We start from the raw sequence: 22,781 nt of genomic DNA on the forward strand, positions 1-22,781 counted from the left end.
ACACACACACACACGTATATATATATACATAGTAAACACAGCAAATAGTAGTTTAGTATTATAATATATAGTATAATTCATTCATTCATTTTCTTTTCGGCTTAGTCCCGGGTCGCCACGGCGGAATGAACTGGCAACTTATCCAGCATATGTTTTACACAGCGGATGCCCTTTTACCTGCAACCCATCTCTGGGAAACATCCATACACACTCATTCACGCTTATACACTATGGACAATTTAGCTCACCCAATTCACCCGTACCGCATGTCTTTAGACTATGGGGGAAACCGGAGCAGCCAGAGGAAACCCATGCGAACGCATGGAGTACATGCAAACTCCACACAGAAATGCCAACTGACCCAGCTGGGGCTCGAACCAGCGACCTTCTTGCTGTGAATCGACAGCACTACCTACTGCGCCACTGCGTCGCCCTTTATGGTATAATAATAATAATTAAATAAATAAAAAAATAAATAAATAAATGAATAAATAAAATAATAAATCAGCTTTTTCTTTTTCTTTCGTTACCATTAGGTGAATAAGAGTGAATATAAGTGTGTGTGTGTGTGTGTGTATCTGTGCAGTGTGTAGAAACAGCATGGATATGTGTGCGTGTATCTACACACACACACACACACACACACACACACACACACACACACACACTACAGTATATATATATATATAATTTATTTATTTATTTTATTTTATTTCTTAAAGAGTTTATCTTTGTCATGATGACAGTAAATAATATTTGACTAGATATTTTTCAAGACACTTCTTGCTCACAGACACACACTTTTAAAGCACAGTAAACACCATGTGCAGGTTTTAAAACTTGAGTGTGAGGCGTAATCTGGAGTTATTTTTGTTCAAAAAGAAAGTCAACAGTCATTTGTTTAAAAAAAAAGATTAAGTGAGGTAATGTATATTTTATATATATATATATTTATATAATATTTTATTTTTTAAATATTTTATATTAATTTATATATTTTTTATTAAAACAAGGTTTGTTATGGGCGACGCAGTGGCGCAGTAGGTGGTGCTGTAGCCTCACACCAAGAAGGTCGCTTGTTCGAGCCTCATCTGGGTCAGTTGGCGTTTCTGAGTTTGCATGTTCTCCCTGCATTCGCGTGGGTTTCCTCCGAGTGCTCCAGTTTTTCCCACAGTCCAAAGACATGCGGTACAAGTGAATTGGGTAGGCTAAATTGTCCAAAAGTGTATGAGTCTGAGTGAGTGTATGGATGTTTCCCAGAGATGGATTACAGCTGGAAGGGCATCCGCTGCGTAAAACATATGCTGGATAAATTGGCGGTTCATTCCGCTGTGGCGACCCCAGATTAACAAAGGGACTAAGCGAAAAAGAAAATGAATGAAGGTTTGTTATTTTTTGTTATATATGGTGTTATAAAGCCAATTTTGTAATTTTAATAAATGTAAAAAGGAATTATGTCTATTTATTTAATAATATTACTGAAGATGACAAAAAAAACATGAATACCTGCATATGATATTGTGGATACGTACCCCTATATACATTTCTGAAGAAAACGCCAAACACGTCCCAGGAGTATTATTTGCAGTTTTTGTTTTCGTGAATCCACCAGAGGCCGCTATTTACATTTTTGAGATCTCAAATTTCTCTCGCGAGTGCCATTTGCACCTGCTCTTCTCGCGTAAATCCACCAGAGGCCGCTGTCAACTGACTGACCGACCAACTGATCTCCCCACCCACCCCCTTCTCTAAACCAACCGATAGTGTTTTCAAAAGCACCGATTGACCCGATCACACACTTCCTTAAACCCAACCAGCCAGTTTTCAAAAGCAATCCAGAAAAAGAAAAGCCCTCACGCACCCCTGATTTTACCACGTTTTCAGATCTTACCACGTTCTCACCTTGTTATTTACTTGTTCATTTTATTTTTTTGGCTTTTGTTTTTGTCTTACCTGCTTTCTGGAACCGTTCTTCGCCAGACTCTAACCTCATTGTCGCGGTCAGCTTTGCTCCGCGTCCCAGGTCTGCCGACATATCTGGCGAGACACTGGACAAACTGGTGACATCAGTAAAGCAGTCCGCATGGAGGTTAGAGGTCAGCTTGTAAGCGCAAAAAGGAACAGTGTCATACCGCCTCGTAGCATTTGTTTAAAGACAAAATGCAGCCATACGTACCTCTGGCTACATAATTCGCAATCTCCAGAAGTGTATACCGGGTACAGATTCACAATGAGGCTGTGTTGGAAGGATCAGTATCGATATCGATGATACCTGTCTTGAAATACTTGGTATCAGATTGGAAAGAAAATTAGTGGTATAGAGTGGAGGAACTATAACGTCAATTTGTATGCAAAAACCCGGAAGCGAGATAGCATTTTAGCAGTTCCAGTTCCCTCATCCCAAAGTCAATGGGTTTTTTGAATGGGATTTCAGTCAAATCGCTTAAATAAGGTTTGTGGCTAACATTAACTCAAGATACTTTCACGTTTTGTTCTACAACATAAAACACATCAGTTACATCACACTCTTGATTTATTAAATTGGTTAAGCTTCTTTAAAAAGACTGTTGCTATCAAGTTGCTAAATGGGACTACAGGCGGTGTCGGAGACATTATACGTCATCGAGCTGAACTGGTCTGGAGCGCAGCTCGCCTGTGTTGGGCATTTGGATTTGTGTGTTATTTAAGTATTTAAATGAATAGTATTTTATAGTTTGTAGTGTTTTTCTAATTGGGATTTCATATTGTGTGTAGATAATGCCTTCACTTGTAAAGACAAATTAATTTGTTGATCCTTTATTTTAATTAAACAATATTATGAAGATACAGCTTACCAGTACAGCCTGTCTCTTTCCTGCTCTCAGTAATGCAAACGTGTGAATAAATGTGTAAAAATACCTACATATTCACTGCCATTTTAACTTGATCAATTGATTTTTCGTTGGTAACACATTTAACTCTGTCTTAACTGCAATATTTACACTCCTCCTTAAAATTTGACGCAGATATGACTGTATGGGCTGTTTTTCACTGTAATTCATGACATAAAAAGAATATTGAATGTTGTTCTGTGTCCATGATGGAACTTGCAGGCATTTGATAGACTTGTTCCTCACGCCTCATTTCTGTCATCTGTTACTAAGGTAAGCAGGCTGTGTGCACGAGAGCAATACACTAAATTAAATATGTCTTATGATAATACTATGTAGGCACATTTATACACACGGTTTTAAAACTTTTACAACAACCGTACAGCAAAACGGATATATTTCCCACGTAAAAACGATCCAAAAGGCACGTAGGTCTATGTCTCTTTGCGTATTTATTTGTTTATAATATATAGCGTGGATTATAATATAATAAACAGAGAGAGTAAATCTTTGTCATGGAGCATATTTCTAATAATAAGCTGGAAAAGTTGTCTGTAGCAGGGTGGTGCTGACGTCACAGGCGAGCGCCCTGAAGGCACTGTAGTTCGTTTATAGCCTAATGTCAGCTTTTCAATTCTTGCATTTGCATTTAAGATCCAAAAGTGCTCAAAGTTGTATTTTCGTGTGAGGATTATCCGGCTGGACAAAACATGTAAGTGTAATGAACTGTGTTTGAACACAGAGCTTATTATTTGCAATCTTCGAGAAGTCTATAGGAAAATTCTATAGGGGTTTTATCAAAGGAACCAGTTTTATGCTAGCAGCCGATTAGCCTACAAGGTGACGTCATAGTTCCTCCACTCTATTGCCCATCCCTAGTCATGTGGCACAGTCATGTGACCAGTTCATCTAACATGGTGGATGACATTAGGTGCGTTGGACATGAAGCACAGCTGCAGCTGGTGATCAATGAGATTAGCTGAACGCAGGCGGGGGCGGAGTTGAAAACGGAGACGTCAAGCCGGACAGCTGGACACTTAGGGGCTCAAAGTTGCGGCAGTCATGATGACTGACCACACTGCGTCATCATCATTTTATTTATTTATTTATTTATTTATTTATTTATAACAACAAAAGATTTACAGTACAAATAAAACTGAATACAGTCTCTAGAAACTATAGTTCATTTTGAAACAATAAGAGAATTAAAACTTTCCAATATATATCCTAATATTAAAGAGCTACACTTTCAGTAGGTTTCCCAGAAAGAGCAAGATATATTAATGTCACTTTTAAAACTTGTATATTTTATAAACATAAAAATCATTTTATAATTAATTAATAAAATAGTTCTTTAACTTAATTTGTTATGAAAGCTTTAGGGTGACAGAATCAATGATGATAAAAGTCTGTAAAACTTATTTGAGTTGATATTAAGGTTATTCACTAAAATATATCATTTAAATCGTTCATGGAGCTGAATGCAGTAAATGGTCTGCACAAAAAAAGGTCGAAAATAAACCTGTGCAAACAAGCTATAACCTTTATAATCAGATTATTTAACAAAAGATGATTACTGCAGTCAAATATTTGTGTTCTTTTAATAAGCATGATGTGTACAAGATAGAGAGGGTATGAAAATTGAATTGTTTGTTTAGAAACTTTTGAATCGGAAGTTGTCCAATAATAAGCCTGAAACACACGTGGTTGTTGTCATGCGGTGAACTCGGCCAATCGTGTAATATTGGTGTCGTCATCGCAGCTCCTGCAGTCACTCTTCAGATGCTGCACTGGCTGAATCAGTCGTCTGATCTCGGAGCGCTGTCACAGTACTTTGATGCCACATGTGACAGTCACATGGTGTTGGCGCAGCATCAATCCGGACAAAATTTCTAACCAGCATGCACCGCTTTAAGACAGATTTTGATCGATCTGCGCAGTGCTGCAAGTCGAACGCACCTGTTGTAAAGCAGATATTTTGGATGCTGTCCATTTTGAGAGCTTTATTAAAGATTAATGTCAGTTTTTTTTGTACATTGTCTCTTTTCAAAGAACACAGAATGTTTACTGGGACCTAATGTTCAGCGGCGGAAGCAGACCACAGTTGCATTTACCATGTTTTCAGAAGTGAAGTTTCATAAACTAATTTCGAGAGGAGCACGTGATATGATTGAGCACGTCTGGCCACTCATCTGTGATCAGTAATAATCCAATCAGAGTGATCCTAGTTTACTATAAATGGATCATTTTCTCCCTACTGTTTCTATCTTCGTTTGGAAGAATCCCCCCTTCCACCCCATCTCCTCCTTTTCCTCCCTTTTCTAAAGGGGGAGCTCTCGAGACCTACCTGATCTCGGACCTCCTGATATGCTTATCGACCGGGCGGGAGCCCTGGGCTCAAATATCTCCGAGCTCAGGGTTCTCTCCCGGAACAGCATGCCAAACCTGCTTTAAACGCCAAGCATATCTAAGTGGGAACTCTTGAAATAATATGTCAAAATGAAGTGATTTTTTTCATTAAGCAAAATAATCTTGTTTTCACTTTGGAATAATATTACTTTGCTTGCCCCACTGACAGATCATTTTGCTTGTTTTAATAAAAAAATCACTTATATTTGACACATTATTTCTGAAATCAAGACAATATTTTTTAATTGTCCAGATAATTAGAAAGATTTAAGAAATCTTAGATATTTGGACAAGAAACAAGACGCAAACTCTAAGAAAGAAAAGCATTTTACAGTACAATGTCACATCAACAAGCCCAAAAGACTACATTATGCCTTTATGTACACATAATAGATCTTCACAATGAAAGCTGCTGCAGGACGATTACTTAATAAAGTCCCTAGTCGAACATTTCTGTTAGCATGGCATTTACCGGCTGTAATAAACCCACTTTCTGACGGATAGAGACTTTCTCCTCTTTCATCAGTAGATCTGCTCACGACCTTTTGATTTGGCGTAACCGAGCTTAATGACTGTCTGGGAGTCTTGTTTTAGCGCCGCTCCATTCGTCTGGCTTCATCAAGTGTGGACGCTGATAATCCCCCCCCCCAGTTTCTGTTTAATGGAGAGATTTTTTTTTCAACACATTTCTAATCATAATAGTTTTAATAACTAATTTCTAATAACTGATTTATTTTATCTTTGTCATGATGACAGTAAATAATATTTGACTAGATATTTTTCAAGACACTTCTATACAGCTTAAAGTGACATTTAAAGGCTTAACTAGGTTAATTAGGTTAACTTGGCAGGTTAGGGTAATTAGGCAAGTTATTATATAATGATTTATATACTATTATATAACGGTTTGTTCTGTAGACTATCGAAAATAGCTTAAAGGGGCTAATAATTTTGTCCTTAAAATGGTGCTTAAAAAATTAAAAACTGCTTTTATTCTAGCTGAAATAAAATAGATAAGACTTTCTCCAGAAGAAAAAATATTATCAGACATACTGTGAAAATGTCCTTGCTCTGTAAAACATTGCTTGGAAAACAAGCAACTTCAGCTGTATATATATATATATATATATATATATATATATATATATATATATATATATATATATATATATATATATATATACATTCTTATAGCATTGAAGCAAAGCTGCATTTTCAGCATCATTAAGTAGTTTAAACAAGCAGCAAAAGCCATTTTTTGAGTGTTCATTGTCACATGACCCTTCAGAAATCAGTCTAATGTGATGATTAAGAAATATTTCTTGTTTTTAATAAGAAAAAGAAAAATTAATTAAGAAATAAGAATTGAGAAAGAAAGAGTAGCTCATATTTTTTGTATGTATTAGTTGAAACATCAATCCAGAATTCATGCATTCAGATAGTTCAAAAGAACTTTTTGTAACATTTTTAATGGATTTAAAAATGTCTTTCATTTATTTAGTTCACAATAACTACACTGTTTGTAGTTTGAACTGTTTGACGTTTTTTTTGCTTTTTTTGCAGATATAGGGCTCTATTTTAATGATCTAGGCACAAAGTCTAAAGCGCAGGCTGCAAAAGCATTAAGGGCGTGTCTGAATTCACTTTTGCTATTTTAAGGACGGAAAAATAAGCTCTACGCCCTGGCACATGGTCTAACAGGGTTGTGCTTGATCTCTTAATGAGTTATAGGTGTGTTTTGAACATAACCTTCATTAAACCAATCAGAGTCTCATCTCCCATTCCCTTTAAGAGTCAGTTGCGTTGCGCTGTGGCACATTTGCTATTTACATGGCAGACTTTGTTTTCCCAGAGGTGGGTTGTGGCTGGAAGGGTATCCGTTGCGTAAAAACATGCTGGATAAGTTGCCGGTTCATTCCGCTGTGGCGACCCCGGATTAATAAAGGGACTAAGCCGAAAAGAAAATGAATGAATGAATGAATGGCAGACTTTGTAAGTGGAAAAACTGAACAGTTCACTAGCGAGAAAACTGTTAAACAGAGCATCTGCAGCGCAAGGATAAAGAACGAGCCTCCTCCATTCGGCCTGTTTACTTTCTCTTTACTTTTACTCTTTACTTTACTCGTTTACTTTCATGATAAGGAAACCGTGCATACCCACTCCACTGAAGACATCCATCAGCCTACATATTTAATTTTGTTTAAGCGCAAAGATTTGTTTCAAAACTATTTCTAAATTCAGTTCTAATTTCTAGCAAACGAATAAATGAACAATAATAATGAAGTGTGGTAAAAAAACGGAGTTATATCCAAACACGTGTCCTATTTTTATCCCCCATATGGTGATGCAGACGTCTCCAAAACCCAACAGGTAGATGTCAGGTTGTCATGAATAAACTGAAATCCCGGGTTGAGGCATGGAGGCAGTGGTTTTTATAATTATGTAGAAAATAATAATTTTTGTAACATTTTAATCCTTTAATTTTTTTTCATTTGTAAAGATATATGTGTATTGCTGTTCATCCTGCGTGTATTAAGCGATGTGTAAGCATTTGGACCTGCATAGGTGCATAACTAACACGTTCTGCACAGGACTTTAGTGCAGCTTTTAGCTGATCAATGGTGCTGTCTATTTCACTTCCTCAAAATAGCAATGCTCCAACAATGTGCCTCAACACACCTCCTTTATAGATCAGCACACCCATGAGTCCACAAAGTGGCACAAATAGATTTGCTATGCAAACAACGTAGCGCAAAACGTGAAAATAACAGTTGCGCTGGTCTGAAAACAGTAACAAATCATGCCAAACACATGAGCCTTATTGCGCTGGGTGCAATTGTAAGGCCCATAGTGGTAATTTAATGTTCATACTGTTTCCATTATTGTTCAAATGTAAAATAATTATACATGTTTTATTTATTAAATTCGATTACTAAAAATTTTACTAAATTTACTATTTAATTGAATTCATTTTTATTAAATTCCTAAAAAATTAATTGAACAGAAAAATCCAGAAATATCTAGACGGATAGATGAATGAATGGAAAGAAAGAAAGAAAGAAAGAAAGAAAGAAAGAAAGAAGGAAGGAAAGAAAGAAAGAAAGAAAGAAAGAAAGAAAGAAAGAAAGAAAGAAAGAAAGAAAGAAAGAAAGAAAGAAAGAAAGAAAGAAAGAAAGAAAGAAAGAAAGAAAGAAAGAAAAGTGTGGAATTGACAAAAAGCGTTGAGCCCTAACAGTGTATAGACATCAAATCAAAATGAATCATTATATTTCAACTTAATCAGACTTGATCATTACTTAAACTAATTAATTAAACTTAATTAGACATTATTTTTCATCGATTAGCTTGATTTTACCTATTAAAATAGAACAATTTTAATAGAAAAACCAATACATTTGAGTTATGTGTGCAGTGACTTTGCTAATAAATTTGATTGGGCTAGTCCTACATAAACCTTTCTAGCAAAACATTACTAACATCTAGTTCCCTCTGAACCTTCAGATTACCAGGCTGTATCCTGAAGCACTGAACCATTCATTGGTCATGCATGACGCCTTCCCTTCCAAGTCTTTTAAGTCCACTGCAAGCTTGATAGGGCATTTGGCTCCTGAAAGCACTTGACCGTTATTAGCTTGGCAGCGAAATGCCCTGTTTTAATAAGGCCAATCTTTTTTTTTTTTCCCTTTTTCTCTCTCTTAAATAAAGTGAACACAACAGGCATTTGGCACCCTTATAAAGCGCCTGTGATTGTTGTAGTGTGAGAGAGATTCCCATCTCAGACCACTTATTCACCAAATCGCCCCATTGACATTAAAGCACTCATCTATGTTAAACCGCTGTAGCGTTCAGATTCTTCTCCTCCTTCATTTAGCTCTCTATTGTGTTCAGTGTGTGTCTTTAGGCTTTTATTGCTTTGCTCTTTAGCGGGAGTCTGGAAATCCACCCTGCTCTCTTTATTAGTTCCTGCACTCGTTCCCGCCGCTTCAGTTTTCACTTGTTGTTTTTAATTTGGGAAATGTAGGTCAGGGCTTAAGAGAAAATACTGTCTCCGACTTTACTTGCTTTGGTTTTTCATGAGGATTGCACATTTCAGCGTAATATTGCATAGTTATGCATTCAGAGGAAGCTTCGTAAACAGCGTGGTAATGATTATGTTTAACAAGCACAGTAAGTATTTATTGTGCTCTAAGTTTGCCTGGGTGAGACTCCATATCACTGGTGTTTTTCATTAGTGTTTGTGTTTTTTTATTGTCTTTTCTGTTTAGCATGGGCATAAGCCATGATGATGATCATGCCAGCTGCACGGGTCACTCTCACATCATGTCTGGTGAATGGGTAAAAGGACGAAACCCCAGCGACCTCTCCTGGTCCACCTGCAGTCGGGACGACCTGGAGAAGTTCCTCAGGTAAGACTGCACTTTCAAGCAGTTAATTTTAAACTAAAGCAGTTCGTTTTACCAATATTGCTTGTGTATTTAATTTATTTAACTTATTTGCTTGTGTGACTTTCTTGGGTTAAGAACCCAGGTGCAGTTTATTAATCAAAGATTTGAATAAAATACAAAATGAAGGAGAACTTGAAATGGGAAAAAAACATGGTTTAAATGTGGCACAAACTCACCTAACTAAGCTAAAGATTTATATATATATATATTCAAGAGTTCACACTTAGCTCACGATTTATACATAGCTTGTTTGGCGTGCTGTCCCGGGAGAGAGCCCTGTGCTCAAGGTATCCTCGAGCCCAGGGCTCCCTCCTTTCACAGTGCGAGGGGAGACTGAGCTCAGGTCGATCTGAAACTCCCCCGCTGCTGAGGCCAAGGTGAACTTTCTGAGAGTAAGACATAAGCAAAAGATTTAGGCTTATTTTATCTATAATATAGAGCACATTTGGATGGTGGGAGGAAACCAGGGAACCTGGGAAAACCCACGGGGAGAACATGCAAACTCCGCACAGGAACACCAGATGGCCCAGTGAAGACCCAACGCCATTGGTATTCTTGCTGTGAGGCAACAGTGCTAGTCACTGGGCCACCGTGCCGCCCATTCTGGATAAAGGTGGAAGAAGGGGAGGAGGGGGGTTTCTTCCAGACGAAGATAGTTGTAGAGAGGAAATGAGGATATATATAGTGACTTGGGATCCTTTGATTGGAGGATTATGATTAGCCAATGTGGACCAGCTGGGTCAATCATGAGCACATGCTCCTCTCGAAATTAGTTTAAAATTTAAACTTCACTCAATGTAGGTCACATGACAAAAACAGCCAATAACAAGGCACATGATACAAAAGAGCCAGTCAAAACACTTGAACAGGATAAGCACATGACAGAATCACATGGGGAGTCACATAAAAAACAAGGAAACAAGATTATTCAACCCAGGCTCTTTCTGAAAACATACCGCTATATACATGTCTGTAGATCGCGAAATACGTCCATGGAGGTATGCTTTTGTATTTTATGGTTTTTGTTTTCGCAAATCCACCAGAGGCCACTGTGTACGCTTTTTGAGATCTCAAATTTCTCTTGCTAGTGCCGTTCGCACCTGCTGTTCTTGCACAGATCCACCAGAGACCGCTGTTGACTCACTGACTGAATGACTGAATGACCGATCGACTGACTCGCCAACCCACTTGCCAACCCAACCAACAGTTTTCAAAAGCAATCCAGAAAAAGAAAAACCCTCACCTGATTTTTACCATGTTTTCAGATTTTACCACCTTCTCACCCTATTATTTACTTGTTTATTTAATTTTTGCCTTCTGTCTTTGTCTCACTCGCTTTATGGAGCTGTTTTTCTTCGAACCCCGTCATCGTTGTCAGCTCCTCTGCATCTCAAGTCCGCAAACGTACAGGGCGAGCCACTGGACAAACTGGTCACAGCGGGAAAGCTGTCCATAAAGGAACAGTGTCGTATGACCCTGTAGAGTTTGTTTTAAAGACGAAATGCAGCCATACGTATTTCTGGATACATAATTTGCGATCTCCAGAAATGTATATAGGGCTACGTTTTCATAATGAGCCTATGTGGTGATTATTACATATTCCCTCCTCTAGTTGCAGAATGTGGAGAGAAAACAGAGTAAGCAGGGCAGTAAGAAAGGGCAGAGTGAGTAAATCAGGTGGCCATGGTTGATCTGGCAAAGTTGACTAAGGGTGTACTCACACTAGGCTATCTAAACCGTGCCCAGGTGCGTTTAACCCCTATTTCCTGCTTTGTTTGACAAGTGTGAGTGCTCCGAATCAAGCCTAGGCGCGGTTTAGTTGGCTGGCCCTGGCCTGGTTGGAAGAGGTGTGCCAGAGTGCGGTTCAGTTGGGCTTTGGCGTGGTACAGTCTTAGTGTGAGTGCAAAGTGTGCCTGATTGTGAAACTGAAGAGACGACGTCACTTTTAAGAAACTGTTACAAACCCCTCACTGCACGTCAGCTGATACCTTCAGCAAACCTCCTAATATACAAAGCACAGTGATTTTATGAACGTTTATGAGTGTCAAAAGTGGTGGATCTGTTCAGCAAAAGATTTAACTGTGTGTCACTGCAATCCCAAACGACTTAAAATAATTCAAAACAATAGAACTAAAGCAATCTCCATTGTACTGGGTGAGATCACTTCTCATCTGTTAAACTGAACAGTCATATCATCGAGGATGTAAGTGTGCTCAGGATCAGAAGATAATATGCAATCTGAGTGCAGGCCGAGGGGGGACAATCACACCCTGGCACGGTTCAATGCAACTGTGCCTAGTGTGAGTATGCCCTAAAAAGGCACTGCTAAAGATTACCTCAATAGTGCAGGCAGAGGAACAGGCAAGACTGAAGACAATCTTAGCAGAGCAGCCATTTTTGAGTGGTCTTTGTGGCCATGCAGTATGGACAAAAGTGGACTTTGGAGCTGAGTGCTGAACTGGAGCAAGGCCTGCAGTAAAGTCTTGTACTGGAGCGAGTCCTACTGTGGAGTCATGTACTTAAGCGAGGCCAGCAGTGCTTTTATGTACTGGAGTGAGTCCTACAGTGGTTTCATGTACTGGAGTGAGTCCTACAGTGGAGTCATGTACTGGAGCGAGTCCTACAGTGGAGTCATGTACTGGAGCGAGTCCTACAGTGGAGTCATGTACTGGAGCGAGTCCTACAGTGGAGTCATGTACTGGAGCGAGTCCTACAGTGGAGTCATGTACTGGAGCGAGTCCTACAGTGGAGTCATGTACTGGAGCGAGTCCTACAGTGGAGTCATGTACTGGAGCGAGTCCTACAGTGGAGACATGTACTAGAGTAAGGCCTGCAGAAGAGTCATGGTTGAAGCGAGGGCTACAGTAGAGTCATAGATTGTAGCGAGATCTGCAGTGGAGTCATAAATTGGAGCAAGGCCTGCAGTGACTCATGGATTGGAGCGAGGCCTGCAGTGGTTTTATTTACTGGAGTGAGTCCTACAGTGGGGTCATGTACTGGAGCAAGCCCAGCAGAGGAATCATAGATTGGAACAAGACCTGAAGAGGAGTCATAGACTTGAGCGAGACCTGTCGTAGAGTCATGCACTGGAGTGAGACCTGCAGTGGAGTCATGTACTGGAGCGAGTCCTACAGTGGAGTCATGTACTGGAGCGAGTCCTACAGTGGTGTCATGTACTGGAGTAAGGCCTGCAGAAGAGTCATGGATTGAAGCGAGGGCTACAGTAGAGTCATAGATTGTAGCGAGATCTGCAGTGGAGTCATAAATTGGAGCAAGGCCTGCAGTGACTCATGGATTGGAGCGAGCCCTGCAATAAAGTCATGGACAGAGTAGGGCCTGCAGTGGAGTCATGGATTGAAGCGAGGCTTGCAGTAGAGTCAAGGACTAGAGTAAGGCCTGCAGTGAAGTCATGGATTCGAGTGAGCCCTGCAGTAGAGTCATGGACTAGAGTAAAGTGTCCATGGGACTCATGGATTGAAGTGAGACCTGCAGTGAAGTCATGGATTGGAGCGAGCCCTGCAGTAGAGTCATGGATTGGATTGAGGCCTGCACTGCAGTCATGGACCTGGAGGCCTGCAGTGAAATCTTTAATTGAATCAAGCCCTGCAGTAGAGTCATCGATTTGAGCGAGATCTGCAATGGAGTCATGGATTGGAGCAAGGTCCACAGTGAAGTCATGGATTGGTGTGAGCCCTGCAGTAGAGTCATGGACAAGAGTAAGACCTGCAGTGGAGTCATGGATTGGAGCAAGGTCCACAGTGAAGTCATGGATTGGTGTGAGCCATGCAGTAGAGTCATGGACTAGAGTAAGACCAGCAGTCGAGTCATAGATGGAGTGAGGCCTGTAGTGAAGTCATGGATTAGAGCGAGCCCTGCAGTAGAGTCATGGACTAGAGTAAGACCTTCAGTGGAGTCATAGATTGGAGTGAGGCCTACAGTGAAGTCATGGATTAGAGCGAGCCCTGCAGTAGAGTCATGGATTGTAGTGAGATCTGCAGTGGAGTCATGGATTGGAGCGAGGCCCACAGCGAAGTCATGGATTGGAGCGAGGCCTGCAGTAGAATTATGGAATAGAGTAAGGCCTGCAGTGAAGTAATGAATTGGAGCGAACCCTGCAGTGGGGTCATGGATTGGAGTGAGGACTGTTGTGAAGTCATGGACTGTAGCGAGCCCTGCTGCAAAGTCATGGATTGGATCAAACCCCACATTGAAGACATGGATTAGAGCAAGCCCTAATGTGGAGTCCCACAGTAAACTGCTCAATTGACAGGCACACTCACTCCTGTTGGGGTCATCAATCTGACAACCTGCATGTGCATCGAGTCAGAGGGGCAACGACCCTCTCCAATGTTTTGAATTTGGACTGCAATATGTAGTTCAACCACTAGGTCAATCCTACATACTGCACCTTTAAGTACCACATCATTAACATTCACCAGATGACAAAGCTTGCAAAAATTCCACCACATAATCCTCGATGGGCATGTTGTGCTGACAAAGGCGAAGAAGGCGAACTGCTGCAGTTTATGTAAAATATTATACATTATCTATTGAGAAAATTACCACTACGCACTCTTTTATATGCATTAATTCTCTGTCACGTCTTCTTGAGGAACACGAGCACAGTGCAGAGTATGTATAGCAGTGAGATCATTCTGGAAGCTCAGGTTTAACACTGTCTGCTGTGGCTATAGAAACACAGTTCCGGCTGCAGTCATGGATCCTCACGGGATGTCCAGCCGCCAGTTTTAGTGTCTGTGGTGCCCGTCGCTCATCTGATCTCAGCTTACTATACCCACACTGATACCAGTCTGTTGAGCGGTTTAATTCTACACACAATCAGGCAGATTAGTGTTTTTTCCTGTAGAGTAAAGCTCTCGCTGCCAAAACATGACAATATGGCTCTTATACAGAATTGGTGAGTGGCATGTGTGGATGTCATGAAGGCTGATTCAAAAGGTGGACTGCAAAAATTAAATTAATAGTGAAAATGTAATTAGTTTGCCAAGAATATCAATAATTTCAATAATTTGTAAATCAAGTTGCACATCTGGTGTATTCTGTAGGTGTTACCACTGCTTTAAATTCAGTTCTCATTGATTAAGTTTACACAGTTTTATTTTATTATTTTATTTTAATTTTATTATTTTATTTTATTTTGTTTTATTTTATTTTATTTTATTTTATTTTATTTTATTTTATTTTATTTTATTTTATTTTATTTTATTTTATTTTATTTTATTTTATTTTATTGACATAAGACATAACATTTTATTGAAATTAGACTTACAGTTTCCATTCAAATATTTGTAGGCATTACCAGTGCTTTTAATTCAGTTCCCATTGATTAAGTTTATACTATTTTATTTTATTTTATTTTATTTTATTTTATTTTAATTATTTTTTATAATGTTTATATATTTTTATTTTATTTGTTCTTTTTATTTTATTTAATTAATTAACTATTTAGTTATTTTTATTTTATTTTATTTTTTAATTTAATTTAGTTTTGCTTTATTTTATTTATTGTTTTTGAATTTTGAATTTTTCTTTTATTTATTTATTGTTTTCTTTTTCTTTTCTTTTCTTTTCTTTTCTTTATTATTTTATTTTTAATTTAATTTAATTTAATTTTTAAATATTTATATTTTATTTATTATTTATTATTTTATTTAATTAATTATTGTTTTAGTTATTTTTATTTTATTTAATTATAATTATTATTTTCTCATTTTTTATTTTATTTTATTTTATTTTATTTTATTTTATTTTATTTTATTTTATTTTATTTTATTTTATTTTATTTTATTTTATTTTATTTTTTATTGGCATACGTTTTAAGTTAGACTTACAATTTTCCTTTAAATATTTTTGTTTATTTAATTTTAACTTTATTTTAATACATAATTTATTTTTATATATAATTTAATTTTATTGTATTATGTACAGTGTTAAATGAGAAATCTGAATCTGTAATATTTTTAAGCATTGATGGAGTTCCTGATTTTCGTCTATTTATGAATTTATTAATATTAATATTATCTATTCATTGTTTCATTACATAACATAAGTTTTTTTTATTCTCTCAAAAACTCCATGCCTTCCTGATTATTTTAGGATGAGCTGAAATATTAAATATTTACAGAACGCAGAATCCTGAAGTATATTTGCTCATTAGGCTTTAAAGCATCAATGTCAGCCTTTTCAAAATATTTCTCCATTGCCCTCATTGAAGACGTTTGGAAAGCGCTCAGTTTTGCAGGATCTGTCCTGTTACAGCTGTCTGTGTTTGTCTTATACGCTTATAGGGAGATCAAGAGAGTGGACAAAGGACAGTTTTATTTCAAGCAAATGAATTAGAAATGGAAAATTGCCATTAGAAGCACAGCAATTCCTCATTTATTTTATCTGAAAGGTTGCAGTTCCCTTTGACTGTGTATGCAGATGTTACATGCTGACATTCTTGTAAGTTCATCAGGCAAAAAAAAATGGTTTTCCATGTACTCTACCTCTCAATTTGGAGATTTTTGAATTTTTGGTCGGATTTTTTTTTAGAAAACATTTAAAATACACTTTTAAGTGTTTCTATTGTCGCACTTTATCAATTAGTGACTGTAGATTTTAATTACAGTATTTAAACCCTGTTTTCTCCAAATTATTATTTTTTTCCTCCTACACTGAGCCATACATCTCCACGTCAGCAGTACTTATATACACTATCTGATAAAAGTCTTGTCGCCTATCCAAGTTTTGGGAACAACAAATAATAACTTGACTTCTAGTTGATCATTTAGTATCAGACGTGGCTTATATGAAAGGCAAAGGTCTCTAGATTACGCTTATTTTACCAAAATAAAATATGATCATGCCTTGATTTCTTATTATTTATTTAGGACAGTAAAGTCTGACTCCGCTTAGACAAAAGTCTTGTCACTTAACAGAAATAATGTCCAGTTTAGAATATAAAGTCATGTTGCAGTGGAAGAAGAATGAGTATTGTGTATGACTCCCATGAGCCTGGAGGACTGCATCCATACATCTCTGCAATGACTCAAAACACTGATTAATAAAGTCCTCTGAAATGGCAAAGAAAGCGTTCTTGCAGGACTCCCAGAGTTCATCAAGACTCTTTGGATTCATCTTCAACCTTTCTTCATCTTACCCCAGACATGCTCAATAATGTTCATGTCTGGTGACTAAGCTGGCCAATCCTGGAGCACCTTGACCTTCTTTGCTTTCAGGAACTTTGATGTGGAGGCTGAAGTATGAGAAGAAGCGCTATTCTGCTGAAGAATTTGCCCTCTCCTGTGGTTTGTAATGTAATGGGCAGCACAAATGTCTTGATACCTCAGGCTGTTGATGTTGCCATCCACTCTGCAGATCTCTCACATGCTTCCGCCAGACCCCTAGATAAACTGAATGATTTAAGATGTTTGTGCTAGAAATATAGGTAAATTAGCCTGATTTACATAATTAAATATAAAATTTTAGAAAACTTGCAATACAAAGAATGTGTGCAATTCTTAATGCCATCAATCAACTGGGGAAATAGGGTAATAATTACTATTAATGGATTTCTTTACTCTATTGACCTGCAGTGTCTAGTTGTCTATATTAACTCTATACTGTCTTCCAGGTCTAAAGCCAGTGGTTGTTTGCTGCACACTGATCCCCGTAACCGATACCTCGTCCGTCTGCCGGCAAAACTCCCCGGGATGCACTACAGCGCTGATGAGCAGTGCCAGATCCTGTTCGGCACCAACGCCACTTTCTGCACTGATATGGAGGTGTGTGTATATGTGTTTTAGCTGGGAATACACTCACTATATACACTTGAAGTCTAAATGATTCATCCTCCAGTAATTTTTATTCCTTTTTTAAATATTTCCCAAATGATGTTTAACAGAGCAAGGAAATTTACACAGTATTTCCTCTAATATTTTTTCTTCTGGAGAAAGTCATAGTTGTTTTATTTCGGCAAGGATAAAAGTTTTTAATTTTTAAAAAACATTTTAAGGTCAATATTATTAGCCCCCTTAAGCAATATTTTTTGATTGTCTACAGAATAAACCATCATTATACAATAACTTGCCTAATTACCCTAACCTGCCTAGTTAACCTAATGAACCTAATTAAGCCTTTAAATGTCACTTTAGCTGAATACTAGTATCTTGACTAATATCTAAAATATTATGTACTGTCATCATGGCAAAGATAAAATAAATCAGTTATTAGAAATGAGTTATTAAAACTATTATGTTTAGAAATGTGTTGAAAATAATCTGCCTGTAAAACACAAATTGGGAAAATATACAGGGGGGCTAATAATTCTGACTTTAACTGTAGCTTATGGCACTAACATGTTTCTATACTGCAAACAGACACATAAACCTAAATAAACATTCACAGTAGAGTAAAATAATAGCCAATATCACAAGTAACAACATCCTTTTAACCTAAAGAAGGTCCATTGTTCATTCATTGTCAATTCCTGCTCTGGATAATTGCAGGAAAACTGTGGATTTTAGTAAAAATCATTGAGAAAGGTCTGCAATATGCATTTGTAGCGGAGGCCATGGTCTTTAGCCTCCTTGGGTAAAGCGGGTTGGGTGGTGTAGGACCGGCGGGGTTATACTTGTGCCGTGACCCGGATGGGAGTGAGGTTTAGGGGGGTGAATGTAGCAGAGGTCAGTTAGTGAAATGCTGTGCAGGTAAACCTCACTCCTCTGAACTCTAAAGGTGCTTTAGCGACAGACGTGAGAGGCCATGGTCTTTAGCCCTTCTTGGTAGAGCAACCGACTCCCATACAGAGTTGCCTGTTCGATCCCAACCTCAGAGTGGGTTGGGTGGTGTAGGACCGGCGGGGTTAAATTGGTGCCATGACCCAGATGGGAGTGAGGTTTAGGGGGGTGAGTGTAACGGAGTGAAATGCTGTGCCGGTAAACCTCACTCCTCTGACCTCTAAAGGTGCTCTAGCGACAGATGCTAGAGGCTATGATCTTTAGCCCTTCTTGGTCGAACAACCGTCTCCCATACAGAGTTGCCTGTTCGATCCCAACCTCAGAGTGGGTTGGGTGGTGTAGGACGGGGTTACATTGGTACCATGACTCGGATGTAAGTGAGGTTTAGAGGGGTGAGTGTAGCGGAGGCCAGTTAGTGAAATGCTGTGCCGGTAAACCTCTCTCCTCTAAACTCTAAAGGTGCTCTAGCGACAGATCCTAGAGGCCATGGTCTTTAGCCTTGTTGTTAGAGCAACCGACTCCCATACGAAGAGTCACTAGTTCGATTCCCAGCTCAGAGGGGGTTGGGTGGTGTAGGACTGGTGGGGTTCCATTGGTGTCGTGACCCGGATGGGAGTGAGGTTTAGGGGGGTGAATGTAGCAGAGGTCAGTTAGTGAAATGCTGTGCCAGTAAACCTCATTCCTCTGAACTCTAAAGGTGCTGTAGCGACAGACGTGAGAGGCCATGGTCTTTAGCCCTTCTCGGTAGAGCAACCGACTCCCATACGAAGAGTTGCAGTTCGATCCCAGCTCAGAGCGGTTTGGGTGGTGTAGGACCGGCGGGGTTAAATTGGTGCTATGACTTAGATGGGAGTGAGGTTTAGGGGGGTTAATGTAACGAAGGCCAGTTAGTGAAATGCTGTGCAAGTAAACCTCACTCCTCTGACCTCTAAAGGTGCACTAGCGACAGATGCTAGAGGCCATGGTCTTTAGCCTCCTTGTTAGAGCAACCGACTTCCATACGAATAGTCTCCGGTTCGATCCCAGCTCGGAGCAGGTTGGGTGGTGTAGGACTGGTGGAGTTACACAATTGAATGAGACATTTAGGATGCGACAGTAAATTAAAGTGAAATAATCAAAATAAGGATTAGGATAAGAAAATTACTCAAGAAACTTTTTTGTTTAAATTGCCGATACGTTCCTAGATCTATATTTCTGGGGACAGCAAAAAACATAACCCTTAGGTATGTCTGCTCACTATTTTTGTTTTTGCAAATCCACCAGAGGCCGCTGTGTATGCTTTTTGATGATCTCAAATTCCTCTCACACATTTGCTTCTCGTCCAAATCCACCAGAGGGTGCAGTATATACTTTAGCCAACCAGGCCAGCTTGCTGTCGACAGACTGATTGACCGAGTCACCCATTAACCCCCGTCCCTAACCTATATGTTTTAAAGACGAAATGCAGCAACACAGGCTCATTGTGAATGTGTACTCCCATATACATTTCTGGAGAGCGTTAATTATGTAGCCAGAGCTGCATTTCATCTTTAAAACGAATAATACAGGGCGGTAAGATGCTGCCGATGGCTTGTTTCTTTTCGCGTAAGCTGGCCACTTGCCCACGTGTGGACTGCTTTACCGCTATTACAAGTTTGCCCAGTAGCTCACCGCATACGTCAGCAGACTTGAGACACAGAGTGGACTTGACCACAACAACAGGGTTCAAGTCTGGCGAAGAACAGTATTAGAAAGCAGGTAAGACAAAAACAAAAGCCAAAAAATATTACAATCAATTAAATAACAGTGAGAATGTGGTAAGATCGGAAAACGTAGTAAAAATCAGGCGGCCGCGAGAGCTTTTCTTTTTCTGGATTGCTTTTGAAAACACTGTCGGTTGGGTGTAGGGAAGGGGGTAATCGGGTCAATATGTGCTTTTGAAAACACTATTAGTTGGGTTTAGGGAAGTGGATGGGCGGGGGGATCGGTCGGTCAGTCAATCAGTCAGTCGCCTCTGGTGGATTTACATGAGAAGAGCAGGCGTGAATGGCACCAGCGAGTAAAAAGTGTACACAGCTGCCTCTGGTGAATTTGTGAAAACAAAAACTGCAAAAAAAACGTATCTCCTGGGACTTATTTCGCGATCTCCAGAAATGTAGATAGGGGTACGTATCAATAATGAGCCTGGGTTGAAATGCAGCCATGCGTACCTCTGGCTACATAATTGGCGCTCTCCAGAAATGGGTACAGGGGTACGTATCTACAATGAGCCTGTGTTGTAAATTTGGGCTGTCTGTTAAAATGTAATAGACGTCTAAGAATTTCAGAGTTGACATTTCATAATTATGACTTTTTTCTCATGATTCTCAGTTTATATCTTTTAATTTTTAATATTTTTTTTCTCAAAATTTACAGTTTTACATCTAATAAATTTTAGCTATTTTTTTGTAGGATTTTCAGGTTCGTCTCATCTCAATTCATACATCTCACGGTTTTTCTCAGAATTTTTACAATAACATCTTGCAGTTTTTTTTTTTTACTTTTCTCATCAGAAATCTACTTTTACATCTCGCAATTCTGATCTTTTTTTCTCCAGAATTTTGAGATTACGCCTTTCATTTAATACATGACAGAAGCAAAACTGTTTTTCTTCATCTTGCCCCGGCGGGATCCCATATGTCGCACATGGAAGCATAAAAACGATCCAGGCTACATTTGTAGCAGGTAAATAACTTAAAAGACTTTCCGCACTTGATCCTAAATCACATTTATCCACACAAAGCCTCAGATCTCCGGAGATTTCCTGACTGTAAGTTTGAGTTGAGAAGTTTTCCACAGTCAAAACATGAGAGCGGTGGCAGGTGGTGCTGAATCTGATCGGTTCAAAGGCAGTTTGTACTTTTCTGAGCTTGTAATCATCATTTATATCAGCGCTACAAACATTTCCTGATGATGCCCGTCTATCATATATACAGTGGAAGTCAGAATTATTAGCCCTCCTGTAAATGTTTTCCCCCGATTTCTGTTTAACAGAGAGGAGATTTTTTTCAACACATTTCTAAACATAATAGTTTTAATAACTCATTTCTAATTACTGATTTATTTTATCTTTGTCATGATGACAGTAAATAATATTAGACTAGATATTTTTCAAGACACTTCTATACAGCTTAAAGTGACATTTAAAGGCTTAACTAGGTTAATTAGTCAAGTTAGGGTAATTAGGCAAGTCATTGTGTAACAGTGGTTTGTTCTGTAGACAATCAAAGAAAAATATCGCTTAAGGGGCTAATAATATTGATCTTAAAATGGTTTAAAAAAAATAAAACTGCTTTGATTTTGGCTGAAATTTAAAAAATAAGACTTTCTCCAGAAGAAAAAAATTATAGGAAATACAGTGAAAAATTCCATGATCTGTTAAACATCATTTGGGAAATATTTTTAAAAACAAATCACTGGAGGGCTAATCATTAGCCCCTTGAAAAAGGTCTGGATGTGTGAACAGGCCCTTTTTGAAAATACAGGTAAATTCATTCCAGCAATTTTCCAGAAAGAGATATATTTATATAGAAATATTTATGTTGATTTACATCGCACGTTTTCACGATACTCAACAAAAATACAGCAAATCACATATTTTCCCTGTATTTTTCAACCCTAAAATAAAAAATCCCCAAAATATCTCAAAAAGTCTAAATGTCTGAACCTCGACATAGTTTTCTTAGTATGAATTAGATTTAATTAGATCAGAAAAATATCTATTTTTTGTTTTTTTTAGGTTGATTATTAAAAGAAATAAATAATTGGAAAAAAATGCTTGTAAAAATAGCATTTCTTGAGGAGGAAGTTCTTTAAGAAAAGACAATAAGCCCCTTTCACACATACAGACCTTTCTGGAAAATTACAGTAAATTACAATAAAAAATTATTGGCAAACCCTTTTTTGAAAATACAGGTAAATTCGTTCCAGCAGTTTTCCGGAAAGAGAAGTTGTAACATTACCTGTAATTTGCTGGAATGCTGCTCTGTTCGGACGCAGAAGGAAGATTGCTGGAGAGAGCACGTTCACGCTTAGAACATGCTGACGTGAGACGTCTACTCCAGCCAATCAGAACACTCAGACGCATTCACATCCGTGCTGTTTATGAAAACAAAAGCCAGACACATTTAGCTGCTAGATGTTCATTATTAATGCCAAGTGTGTTAAAAATTATCGTTAAATTGCTTGTAATAAGCCGATATTTGTTTACCTTTAAGTTCTGCTTCAGTTGCTTGACGCGTGCACATGAAGCAGCCGGTGAGCGCCAGCACACACATATTATGTACATCTCGACATTT

At 38.4% G+C, this 22,781-nt stretch overlaps 1 protein-coding gene across 2 annotated transcripts in view; it reads left to right on the forward strand.

Annotated features, from left to right (window-relative positions):
• adamts17 (ADAM metallopeptidase with thrombospondin type 1 motif, 17) overlaps nucleotides 1-22,781 on the forward strand; it is a 312,511-nt gene that overhangs the window by 152,861 nt on the left and 136,869 nt on the right. For both annotated transcript variants that reach the window (XM_056461008.1, XM_056461009.1), the window contains exons 9-10: nucleotides 9,545-9,685; nucleotides 17,361-17,511. In XM_056461008.1, the coding sequence (XP_056316983.1) occupies nucleotides 9,545-9,685; nucleotides 17,361-17,511 (292 nt within the window). The remainder of the gene's footprint in view (nucleotides 1-9,544; nucleotides 9,686-17,360; nucleotides 17,512-22,781) is intronic.

This window comes from Danio aesculapii, chromosome 7, assembly GCF_903798145.1.
Source record: "Danio aesculapii chromosome 7, fDanAes4.1, whole genome shotgun sequence".
Lineage (NCBI taxonomy): Eukaryota > Metazoa > Chordata > Actinopteri > Cypriniformes > Danionidae > Danio > Danio aesculapii.